This window comes from Sitodiplosis mosellana, unplaced genomic scaffold (assembly GCF_009176505.1).
Source record: "Sitodiplosis mosellana isolate CC-2019 unplaced genomic scaffold, AAFC_SMos_1.0 Smas_scaffold_12, whole genome shotgun sequence".
Lineage (NCBI taxonomy): Eukaryota > Metazoa > Arthropoda > Insecta > Diptera > Cecidomyiidae > Sitodiplosis > Sitodiplosis mosellana.
The window spans coordinates 1,812,971-1,825,816 of record NW_022595254.1 but is presented as its reverse complement, the minus strand read 5'-3'; the positions used below and the strand labels follow the sequence as shown (position 1 = coordinate 1,825,816).

Below are 12,846 nucleotides of genomic sequence, written 5' to 3'. Positions count from 1 at the left end.
ATCATTTTCGAAATAAAAGAACACTCACTTTTCATTTACATAAATGTTGATAAAATTTGTTCTCATATGCCCGGGTGGTACAAAAACTGAATTGTTGAAAGAATTATTACCGAAAATGTTCGGGACTTATGATGGTGGCGAGGAATATAACCGAATAATGGCAGAATATGGGTGTCAAACGTAAGAATTTATTGAACTTTTTTATGAAGTTGTATTTTTCAAAAAATCAATTGATAATTCAGAGCGGAAGAATGTGCTAAGAGTATGATACAAGCATTGAAAGAATCGGAAAATGGATCCACGTGGATTTTAGATAGAGCTAAGCACACAGCTGTGAATTTTTGTCAGTATTACCAAATGGATTAGTGTATCGTAATTTTACGCTGATGTACTCACAACTCTATTCGTTTCTAATGTCCACGCAATATTATGAAACTTACTCATAAGCTCAACTCTCACTCTAACCAAGGGTGCACATTGTGAATAAAAAATATGTAACTAAAGAAATCCTTGTAAGGTTTCGGGTTTTCAATGAAATTCAAGTCTTTTGATTCACTCATTCGAGAACTAAATCACGACACAGATACTTAAAGAAAACCATGATGACGTCAGTTACCGTCAACCATTCTCGGTTGGAGCTAAAGTGATCATTAGTCGAGCTTCTCCAGCAAATCGACTCCGTAACGGTTCTCTTATATTTGAGTCCTACTCAATGAGTACAGTTTCTATGTCTGTTAATAAATTTGCCGACCACTCCGAGCTTGCGAGAAAAAAAACGGGCATTCATGATCCATAATTTTTTTAGCAATCTAATCAATCAACAAGTAAAAACTGGATTCATTTTCTCCGCGTAATCTATTTGATGTGAACTTTTATCACAAGCTAGCAACGACAATACATTCGAGAAACTCAGACAGGGTATGTGTTGTACTCAGCCTATATTGCCTGTACACTTGTTATTTCAATAACACATTTAAACCATTTTTATAAGCGTAGTACGAAGAAAACTCAGAACTGCCACTTGGTTCCTCGTTTTTTTCATTGTTTCTACAATACAAATGGATTTTTTCTTGATTATTATTCAAATAAACACCAATTAGAAAGAACCAGTTTTTTTTTGTTCAATCTATTGGGTGTATAACTTTTTCAATTTTTGAGGCTTTATTGTGAAAAATTTGTACAATATAATTTATTCAAAGTACTGTCCATCGGAAGCTATGACTTTTCCCCATCTTTCTGGTAATTTATGGATTCCGTCCCAAGAAAACTATGTCGGCTTGGGGGCCAAAAAGGAATCAAGCCAATTTTTGACTTTTTTTTGCGGCGATAAGTCAATTTTTCGATTTTGCTGTCAGAAATTGGTATATACCGATTAGTTTCTGTTGAGAACGATAAAAGCTAACAATTTGATAAGTTTCTACCACCTTCCAATGCACCATATCTGCCCCACCCCTGCAAATATGGAAAATCACCCTTTTTCGGGGGAGTGATTGTGGCGCCCCCTATAATGACAAGTAACCACGATCAAAATGTGGTTTGATATGCTTGTGTCTATCGAGAAACGTCCATTCTTCACTACCAGTGCCCACTCGATAAAAGAATAATCTATTTTTCACATTTTTCCCGTATGAAAAAAACTGCTCCCGCAAATGCTGTTTTTTTGGCACGAACTCGGACATTTTTGAGTACAATAAAATTTATGATGCAGATAAAAAGCTACAAATGTGATGATGCAGAATCGAGGGGCAAACCACTCAAAAGTAATACTGTGTATTAGTATTACTTTAAGTAATACTAATGTAAATATTACCTTGTATTACTTTAGTATTACTTTTTTCAAACAATAGTATTATTTTTAAAAGGGGTATTACTTTATCAAAAGTAATACCACTTTTACCTAGTATTACTTCGTATTACTTCGCAGGTATTATGCATTACTTTCGAGTGGATAGCCCCTTGTGCAGAATTGTTGACAGATGCCCAAGCTTACCGTATGACGTTTTAGAGCTGATATTTTTCACCAGCACTTACCACTGGAGCCATCTGTTGGAAAACGGCGGCAGCAAAGTTATACACCCAATAAATTCTAACTCTTTCTTCTGTTTGAATATTGATCGGGTTATATTACGTTAAAAACTTTTCTACATCCTGCAAAAAAATAATATCAATTTAATCAAAGTTTGATTATCAAACACGGTGTGCCATTAGTTTCTCTGCTCATTTTATTAACGAAATATGTGTGTTACTTGGGCTACAATGCAGCATTGAAAACAAAAGAGGGATAGAGAAGTAGAACATGTTGGTTTAGAGAATGGGGTAGGAATTGGTTAAAAATAATCAGTGTTGTGATTTAATGTTATAATTTCATATGTGGCCGTATAATTTGTGTATCAATTGATCGGATTAATTTCTAACTACAAGCTTATTAAACTAAATTCCTCACTAGATTATTCCGTTCGTTTAATTCACTGAACAAGTTTCGTTTTTGGCCATTGACTTTAATCAATTGGATTTTGTTTCTTTTTGTTCATCAATATAAATTTCTTACAACAAAAGGGTTCTTGTTTTGTTTCTTTTTATAGCCGTTACATTTGTTCAATGTTTACTAATTGATAGGCATTTGATGCGATTCAAAACGGAAGGCATGGAATTGTTATCGTAAATTGTGTCGTGGTTTTTTGCTGAAACTCCAGATATATAAATAAAAGCATGTTCCATTTGACGACATTTTAGTAAATTCAATCACATTTCAAACATTTCTTTGACTCTTTTTTTGCAACATTATTGGACTCTGAATAATCTCAAAACGAATGATATTCACTAAAGTGTCTGTCTAGTACACCTCTTTGCTGGGAGTTGAAATGCCCAAAGCTTCTTCGTAGCCGGATTTTGATTCACCGATGCTCGATTTCTTGCTTTTCGATGATTTTTTCTCTTTCTTCTCCTTTTCCTCTTTTTTATTGGACTTTTCCTTGGTTTCCTTGACCGGCGTTCCCAGTAAATCTACATCGCCATTTTCACTTTTAGTTGGTTTGCTCTTCTTCTTCTTGTGGCCGGATTTTTCGTTATTTTCACTGGGTTTCTCTTTTGTTTTGGAGCTGCTGTGCGTCTTTGACTTCTTTGATTTGGATTTGCTTTCGCCAATCTCTTTTGATTCGTGACTATTTGAAGTTGTCTTCAACGAAGCATCTTTAATCACCTTATTGTAGCTTTGCTTTGGCAGGACCTCGTCACCTCGAAGCGGTCTAGGAGAATAGAAGAAAGTTGGTTGAAAATTGGCCACGAATATCTATATATAAGAAATTGAATTTTTGAGCAACACTCACATATCTAAATCAATATCGAGCGCTCGATGTGGATCATCCATTTCATTTGGATCCTTATCGTCTGTATCGGAGATACTGGCTCCTTCGGGCATCTCAATCAATGAGCTGACTACGTGCAAAGGTGCAGGCTCTGTCAAATAACAATCCCCATTGAAATAATTCAAATTAAATTCAGAATGAGTTGATTGACCAAACAAACCTTCTTCAGACTCGCTACTAATATCCCTGTGCTTCGATTTTTTGTTCTTTTTGCTCTTTTTATGCGACTTCTCTTTTTTAGTTCGCTTCTTTTGTTCGGCAAGGTATTTATCCGAGCGTTTTGTAGCTGATGAAGATGAAATTATAATGAAAATCTCCACAAATCGATACGAGATCAAGAATTTACTTACACGTTATTTGGATGGGAATATCAAGAGTTATCTCCTGAATTGGAATGTCTTCGATATTGTCGCTATGCTCCTCAATTTTATTCTTTTTCGCTGTTTTTGATTTCAAGTAATTTGGATTGTGAATTTGATCGATTCGGCGTGCTTCTCGCATCTGAAACGGATGACACAGACATAAATATTTGAAATTAATTTAATTATACTAATAATTATTTCGTTTGCTGTTGATGCATCATTTATTGAATTGTTATTATTCTCAATCAATATGTACCTGTTCCATTTCCTCGTGCGTAAACTCGGATTTTGCTGGTCGTTTTTGTTCCGTTTCGTCGTTCGCTACAAACAGATCGGTTTGTTCTTCATCACTGGACTCGCTGCTTTCAGCTGGCGGTGGATTAATCCATACATCCAAATCTAATCCATCGGGTAACGGAACTTTTTTCTGCGCTTTTGGCGCAACTGGATTCAAATCACCGGCGAATAGTACTGCCATCTCCTGAACGATTTCAATTGCGCCAATTGGAATGGATTGCATATCATCCTCTTTTGGATTCTCTGGCCGTTCGGTCATCACTAAGATGCTATCAGCATCCTGTAGCTCTGGATCATTTGAAGGGAATTGCTCGCGCAACATCTGAACAAGAATAAACGCTGAACTGGCTCGTTCCTGCACTTCTATATGTCCCGAACTGATGAAGACCGGTAGCCTCTTCAGCAGCAAATTGCATAGAGTTACAATTTTATTGACATCGTTACGCTCCAGTAGTCCGGTCACGATTCGTGTAAAAAGTTTCAAAATATTTTGCACGTAAACTCCCTGTATATGGCCCGGCAACGAACGTTGTTTCAACAAAATATTCAACGTCTTCTCCGGTGCATTTAGCTCACTGAATGGAGGAGAATAGGTGAAATTAAATCATTTGCAGGGTGAAAGTAAAAGTTAAATATGCACCGTTTGATCGTGAAATTAAAAATGAAATGCGTTTCATTGACTCACTTCGAGAACTCTCCAACAATCCATGCGGCTGCATACAATACTTCGTACATAGATTCATTTTGACTTGTGGTCGGGAAGCTCTCCAGCAACGATGTCATTTCGGAAACAGCAAATGCACGTACAGCTTGCACCCGGATGGCCACATCAAGTAATTGAGTTGCAATTACACTTCCTGCAAGTGGAGAAGGGAATTTTACACCAGGATTGCGATTTTATAATTTGATTGTTCATAAAAATTAAAACATATACGTCGAGCTTTAATGAACATAAACACAAAAAAGCCAAATTCTCACCGTGCTTTGAGCCCGATTCCAACTGGATCAATTCCACTAAAACGGTCAGATACCATTCAAAGTTTGTGACATATTGATATGAACCTTGCGAGCAAATCTCAATGACTTTAAACAGCAGTTCATCTCGATACGTCGATCCTTCGGCTCGTTCCATGTGTCCCAATAATCGTCGAACGATTTCCATAAGATTCTTCTTCGATACCATGCCGTACAGCAAATCCAGTGCTCGCAAACGAATCGATTCGTCTTTATCGTCCAGGCACGCCAATATGAAGTCTTTGTGTGCTTGCACGGACTTTGGATGGGTTTTCAGAATTTTGGACATTGCCAAAAGGCCAAGGTATTTCACTGCAACGAGATCAAATGATTAGCGAGTGCTTCAACTCATGAAGAGGATGTGAAAGAAAGAGAATCGCATACAGTTTTGATCAGAGTCTTCGATGAGTATTCGTAATTTCTGGACACATAATTGAATAGATGCCGTATGATTCGGCATTCCGCTGCTAATGCTGATCAAAACAGCAATCACCGTGTTTATGCATTCGTACAGCAAGCTCATAGCCGAGGTACTATAAAAAGAAAAAATCACATCAAAACTCCGATTAGTCAATCCATTCAATTGGAGCGCAAACGTGATGGAATGAAATGGAAATATGGCAAACCTATGGATAAGATTGGTAAGCGGTTCTATTAATTTCTTTCCTATGCGAGGCTCTAATGGAGTCAATGCACCAAACTGTAAACATCAAAAAGCAATGAATCAAATTAAAAGGAACAATAGCCGTATTAAAAGAAAAACAGAGCTAAAAAAAGAACACAATGCATCGAATAACGAGTTGGTATCAACGGATAAGTTGGTAAATTTAATAAACCTTGTGATAATATCGATTATCGGTTCTGCCAAACGTCGACCGAGCTCAGGTTCGATCATTGTCAGCCTCCCAAACTGATTGTAATTGAAATGTTCAGACACTGAAAATTGAATCAAAGAAAGAGACAGAGAGATAGGTAATGATGTCTTACCAATTTGATAATCTTGATGAGCATCCAATTGTTGGTTGATGTTGTCATGAGTTTGAAGAAGATTGGTGCCAATTAAAGATAATTCTTCGGATTCTTTCGGGCCAATTCACAAATCACATTCACAGCTGCCGATTGCACACCTACAAACCGTAAATAGTGAATGCATCATTGAACTGAATCATTTTTACGGCAGAAAAAAGAGTAAGTACCTGGATCTGGATCTTCTAATTTCTCCTTTAATTTAGGAAAGGCTGGACGCAATGCTTCAGGATATCGTAAAAATACTTTATACATCATTAGAACGGCTTTCATACGAAGATATGGTTTGGTTGAGCTCATCTGTATTGCGATTCGTATCAAAGGTTAATTAATTAATTCAATTAGAAAAATTGGGGACGATCGGGCAAGTTAAAGCGACACTCACCAGAGTCATAATATCATTGGCCAAATCTCGAGACAAATCGGCTGATATGAAGCAACTTAGGCCACTGAGTGCAACGCCAGCATCGTATTGATTTTGTGAGTTTAAATCTTTTCGTATCATGTTCGTGGCAAGCATCAAAAGCTAAAATGGATGCAGCGGTGAGATAATTGGTAGGCGGATTTGAAATGGAAAAAACTTACTTCGCTGTCGGCATGAAAGCATTGTGAGGCTGCTAGATAACCGATACGTTTGTGTGTAAACTTAGGCGAGCTCATTACTTCAATGATGTTAAATCCAGCCCAAGAAATGTCATAGCCAAGCATTTGAATCTAAAATAGGAGGAAGAAACCATCCAATCCGTAAGAAACACGATTCAAAAGTCATTAAAGGTTCAAGTTGCACCATTTTAATTGCGCTTGTTTACGTAAACCATGGAGAATAGCGACTACAGCCACTTGCTAACTACAGCAAAACTACTTACATATGTCAACTTAGCCACAGCATTGCACTTCACGTTGATGTTATCTTGGCGCAACTCTTGCTTGATCTCTTCCATACATTGCGCAATATATTTGGCCTATAAACAGAAAATGAGCCACTGTTTTTACACCGAAATAATTGCCAATTACCATAATTTGAGGTGGACATTATTTGAAAATGTGAACTTTCGAAATTGATTGGACTGGATTGGTGTGTACATGGTGCGCGATGTCACTCACATACACCACAATCACCTTCAATCAATTAACTAACATACTTCACACACGTCAAATGTTACTGTTCCATCCGCAATACCAAAAACAGTTTGATTAAAATTTCACAATTCAATCCAATTTGTAATTACCTCATTTTCTTTATTATTTCGAATGCCACGCACTAAATCCGTCAAATTTTTGTCGAACATTCGCTCAAAGTTTCCTTTAACTTTCTTGAGAGCCATTTTTCATCACACACTGCCTTGTTATTGGTATGCCTAATAAAACTATCTGCCTAGTTTTTTTTTCGTTTTTCAACTCCCTTTCACCCTTTTATACACACACAATACATTCGATTTTTTAACTAATGCACATTAATTCCATCATCAGATGCACAATAAACTACGATTTCATTCTCAAAACGGAATGATAAGTGAAAAACAAAAGAAAATCTGTGACCAACGAAACGATAAAGAAAAAAAGAGTGTTTCGGTGTCCTCTTGTATTTGTTCGTTCACAAACAGCTAGTGATTCCCATACACAGCAGCAGTGAGAGAGAGTCGCATACAAAATAAGTAAATAAAGAAGAGAGGAAAAAAATAGTGTATTCGTGTGTATATGCATTGAAACTGTCAAATTTATCAACGATGTTTGCATGTAGTTGTGCTATGAATCGCCGGCCACGTAAATTTCAAAACCCCTAGTATTACCCGATGCGCGCCGTTGTTTCCAAGCAAAGTCACAGCAAGTCGATTTTGAACCGAAATTCGAATGTGCTGCTGTTATTTCGCTTGACTTTTTGACTTGATTCCTTCCTTTAATTCCTGGTTAATTCAAGATTTCAAGAAAAAATATTTCAATTCGAATGAAGAAAAAAATATTCATGATGTCTCTGATGATGTTGCTTTCACCTGACAAAAAAAACATTAGATTCATATCTATTTAATGTTGAACAAAAAATGAATGGAATACTAGTTCATTGATTCGAGCTGTACAGTGTACAGTTCGGCAGCTTGGTGTTCAAAGAGATGCGATATGTGCTCGTTTGATATAAATATTTTGTATTAATTGCTATGCGTTGATTGTGTGTAGGCCATCAGCATAAGGGTTTTAGCGATAGTCTTATCAAAACTATTGTTTATTCGTGCGATTGCGAAAAAAAATCTTGATTTTAAATTTAAAGGGCAAACAAACACCGTGTTCCGCTTTAAAATTGTTGGCACTCATTCATAATGATGATACAAAGTGAGTAGTAGTCTGTGTATTTTGGGTTTTTTCTTGTGGTTTCGGGTCGTCTTTGTAAATAGTACTGGATGATTGCTTCGCACATTCGGCACGTAATCAAAGAGCAAATGTTTATAGCAACGTGATTATATTACGAAAAAAATTACTCGTCACGCAATGGGGTTCGTTAGCACTTTTGATTGCTGACGTAGTTATGGTGCAGATGGCCGATCAAAAGGAAACAAAAACTCTACATAATCTAGAACAAAATCGACTGCTCGATCTTGCCGCTGCTTTGGATGAATGTGTGTTGTCCGGTTTTGTGGGCATTTTCTTTGAAAAGATGTTGAAAGGTGCCGACATTTCCGTTTGGATGTGAAACGTACAAATGAGCCTGCTGAGCATTCCGCTTGGATTCGGCGTGTGCGTGTGGCTTGATTTTGGTAAAGTTCACAAAACGGATTTTTCCATGGCTACGATGCATTCGTTATATACTTGGTGGCTCTGCCGGTGGCGGTCTACTCGTGGCAGTTGTTGTCAAATATGCCGATAACATTCTCAAGGGATTCGCAACATCACTATCAATCATCTTCACCTGTATCGCCAGCCTGAGATATATCCGCTGCATACGATATGCTGAGTTGCTCAGCCATCCAAACACGTATGTTTGTTCACCTTTTTCTGTTGTTTCATCACAAAAAAACCACCAATCAAGCTACAAGATTAAAAATATTTTGATTTAATTTCACAATTCATATTTATTATTATTCATCGAATGAAACAGCAAAAAATTTGGCCTATCAAACCAGGAACTTAGTTTTAGGTATGTAAAGAAAAAAATGTAGTACAGTTGACGAAATAGATTTAATAAAAAAAACTTATTAACTAAATTTCACACGTTTAATTAAATTAATTTTCTGAACCGAAATATTGAATACCTTAATCAAACCTGGAAGCAATGTTGTTCAAATTAAATTTATCATATATTCATCTTTTCAATAACATGGCATTCAGAATCATAAATTGAATTGAATGGATATCTATACGGATCTATGATATACACTTTCCACTCATCATTCAAATTTAATGATATCGTTTGCAGCATTCTAAAGTAGTCACGAGTTTTGTCTCCTCTATATCTTCCATTATGTAGATGAATAGTCAATTTTCTCACGCTTCGACTTTGTTTCAGAAAGTGAAGCACAGCGTCAGCAGACATACCTTTTTCGAATGAAAATTGCATTTCTACTACACTTGAAAGAATATTTTGTAACTCCAACAGCTTTCTGAACGAATCTGAGTCAAAAATTAACATATCCATTATTTTCAATGTCTTCAAGTGTTCAATTTTGCTGATACATTGACAAAAAGCATCGTTTAGGCAGATATTACCCGCAAGCGTAAAATGCTTTAGATTTCCGAATGAAAATGGAAATTTATCCATTCGAAGAGATTCGATCGTACAACTTTCTATGTTTTCGTAGTGAATTTCTTTTTCAGAATTATGCAAACCATCGTGGTTAGTTATATAAATATGCTGAACATTTGGTAGATTACTTTCATTGAGGAATTGAATGTGATTTTGTTTTTGATCTATTACCGTATGTATTTTCAAAGCTATGACTTTTTTCAACGGTTTTTGTAAATCTTTGAAAGCAATTTTTGACGTATTACATATCAAAGAAAATCGTTGTAATGAATCAGAGCAATATTTGGCCAAATAGATTTCGATTCCAACACACAGCTTCATATTCAATTTCGAAAAACCAATCCCCAAATTCCGTATCAAGTGTCCAAAGTGGCGTAGGAGTTTTAATAATATTATTGGTTTGGTAATGAATACTAATGGATTCTGCTCCAATGCATCCCTTTCCACTTGCTGATTCAAAAATTTACTGTAAATGTATAAATTTAAATTTAAATGTAACACTTCATCATTTGAATGGGATAGCAAAAATGATACTACCTGTATTTATACGCAGGATCATACTGAATATCTAATATCGGATTCATATTTAGATACTTTCGTTTGTAAACCTGGCACACGGCACCATAAAACTGTTTGCTGCTATCGGCCACATGAATCAAATCATTAAAATCCAAATGTTCAAATATAATTTCCAAGCAGTCTGTATTTAATTCGGTAATTTTTGTAGCTTCGGTCGTGCATTTTGCATTTTCAAATGAATCAAATTCATTTTCCATAATGCAGTGCTGTTTTGTGTGAATTGTTCAACGGATGCTGAGAAAACCTCTCTCGTTATGAAAATATTCGTATAATTTGGCGATTGGTATCACTGAATTTAAAATACTTCGTTTAGAGAGATATTGTGAACGGATATATTTGGGTATTTTTAAAATGAAACGCAAGAACTTTTAATTACTGCGATTCGGTAAATTTAATAAACAATTGTTAATAGAATTATTTCATATCAGAGTAAAATAATAAACAAACTTTGTCATTTCCATGACATGCGTAGAAAAACCGATACGTATTTGATATCAATACGTAACCAAACATAATTTACGTATTCATGGCAACCAACTTCACTCCCGTGTGGCAAAAGCCGGTAAAACGCACTATCATTTGCACAGAAGAAAAGAAACTCCACAAAAATGGATCTAAAAGGTTTTTTAGAAAAATTGGAAGAGAAATGTAAGAATAACAGATTGTTTATTTGAAGTGTGGTTAATTCAGCAACATTTGTGTGTTTTTTTCTGTTCTGTATAGCAAACATTTTTGGTACATTTGGTGATTTGGATAGAAAAGCTGCTGAAAATTTCGGTTGTTTTCTGGTCGAGTTGGTTGAAATTTTAGGCGATACTGACGAGGCGGATTTTATTCGAATAGCTGCGTCCAGGGAAATCTGTCGACATTTGACAAGCAAATCGAAATTGGTCCACACTGTTCAACAAAACGAATGGAATGAAATAGATGAGGGGATTAAAACAGATCTAAACACACGGGTAAATGTCTTGATCACAGTTTTTTTTTGTATTTCGATACCATGGACACTATATTTACAATTCAATCCTTTTAGTTGATTCAACAATTGAAAGTTGCGGACAAATTTGCTGTCATCCAAGCATTGGTAGATTCCATCACAGCTGTCTGTCTTATGGATGCTTTGCAGGGCGACATATTTGGTGCAATCATTGGAATTGTGGAAGAAACAAACAACTTGTGTCCATTGACGGCTTCGTACAAAGTGTTGGGTAATGAAAAAAAGCTTTAATTCTAGAGCGAAAAACCAGAAACTAACTGGTGACATTTGAAATCTTTCATAGGAAATCTCGTACCAAACTTACATGATGTCAGCATCATTTTGGATCTCGTTTTGAATGCAACATTGGGAGGTGCGTTGCTCAAGGGTCTCGAAGTCACACCAAATCTATGTGAGAAAGATGAGCTCGACGGTCTACGGCAAAATACGTTGATTGCATTTGCAAAATTGATATCGAAATTAGATGTTTCTCCCAAGTCAAATCAGGTCATTCAATTTCTTGACATGGTTGTTATCAAAGTCATAAAAAGCGAAACATTGGTATCGCCAGAAGAAAGCATGTGTATCAAAGCCTTAGATCTCCTTCTAGAGATATTGGTGAAGTATAAAAAATGTACGGACTTGGGTGATAAGATCAAAATTCAATGGTTAGATTTTCTCATGAAAAACGGTCTGCTAAAGCAGCTTCAGGTAATTAGTTACAAAGAGAGAGGAATGGAACGCGCTGCGGAAATCGTAAACAATTTCTATGAAAGCCTTGATGAAATTCAAAATTTATAGATTCGAATACATCGTCAATCCAACGAATTCCGAACATATCGAATTTAAATTTGTTATCTGCACAATCGAAAAAAAGGTGCCTTATCCCGAGCTGTTTTTATGGATAATTGAATAAATAATATCATTTTATAGAAGATTTGTTTGGAATTTTTTTTTGCCGAATTCATTGTTATTAATCCATTCTTCTGTATTATACGGTTGCAATAGTGAATTCATCATTTTTGAAATAAAAGAACGCTCACTTTTCATTTACATAAATGTATTTTTCTTTATTATGCTTGTTCCAATTTTTATTTTTACTTAGGATGAAATTCATTTGTTTGTTTTTTTTTAATCTGTATACAAATTCTACGTTTTGTTGTTGTTGCCACTCATTGCTGTCGCTTGATCACTGATTCGAAATTTAATTCTTTTTTTACCTTTTTTCTGCTTATGCAAAATTGCTAGCTAAATTGTATGTAAAATGTTGAAAATGGAGGAAAAAAATTATAGGGTTCTATGATTTTGAATGAAGTTACAGCTTCTCTTCGTATTACATTCGGTTTTCGTTTGCTAGAAAAAACAATTTCCATACATTTCATACATTCTTCCCTTATTTTTGGCATTTAAATGATTGATGTGATTGATGCTTACACAGAAAAAAACCCGATGCTGATTTAATTGTAAAACACCATACGTGTAAAATTTTGTTCA

At 35.7% G+C, this 12,846-nt stretch overlaps 3 protein-coding genes across 3 annotated transcripts; 1 reads left to right on the top strand and 2 right to left on the bottom strand.

The window, feature by feature from the left end:
• Window positions 1–2,204: 2,204 nt before the first annotated feature.
• Window positions 2,205–7,741, bottom strand: LOC129567770 (AP-3 complex subunit delta). The gene is given in 15 exon segments (XM_055445037.1): window positions 2,205–3,245; window positions 3,327–3,456; window positions 3,526–3,651; window positions 3,716–3,866; window positions 3,984–4,599; window positions 4,710–4,881; window positions 5,003–5,350; window positions 5,423–5,571; window positions 5,665–5,738; window positions 6,026–6,165; window positions 6,235–6,364; window positions 6,450–6,590; window positions 6,650–6,778; window positions 6,931–7,026; window positions 7,294–7,741. Coding segments are annotated over 15 exon segments (2,910 nt in total). The 5' UTR covers window positions 7,390–7,741; the 3' UTR covers window positions 2,205–2,833.
• A 1,371-nt stretch (window positions 7,742–9,112) lies between these two features.
• LOC129567764 (uncharacterized) lies at window positions 9,113–10,844 on the bottom strand. The gene is made up of 2 exons (XM_055445031.1): window positions 10,335–10,844; window positions 9,113–10,263 (listed from the first exon to the last, which is right to left on the bottom strand). Exons 1-2 carry the CDS (start codon window positions 10,571–10,573, stop codon window positions 9,348–9,350), a joined length of 1,155 nt encoding a protein of 384 aa, XP_055301006.1. The 5' UTR covers window positions 10,574–10,844; the 3' UTR covers window positions 9,113–9,347.
• A 25-nt stretch (window positions 10,845–10,869) lies between these two features.
• Window positions 10,870–12,405, top strand: LOC129567767 (uncharacterized). Its single transcript, XM_055445033.1, has 4 exons — window positions 10,870–11,024; window positions 11,100–11,335; window positions 11,410–11,584; window positions 11,657–12,405. The coding sequence occupies exons 1-4, from the start codon at window positions 10,985–10,987 to the stop codon at window positions 12,151–12,153; spliced, it is 948 nt and encodes a 315-aa protein (XP_055301008.1). The 5' UTR covers window positions 10,870–10,984; the 3' UTR covers window positions 12,154–12,405.
• Window positions 12,406–12,846: the final 441 nt, after the last annotated feature.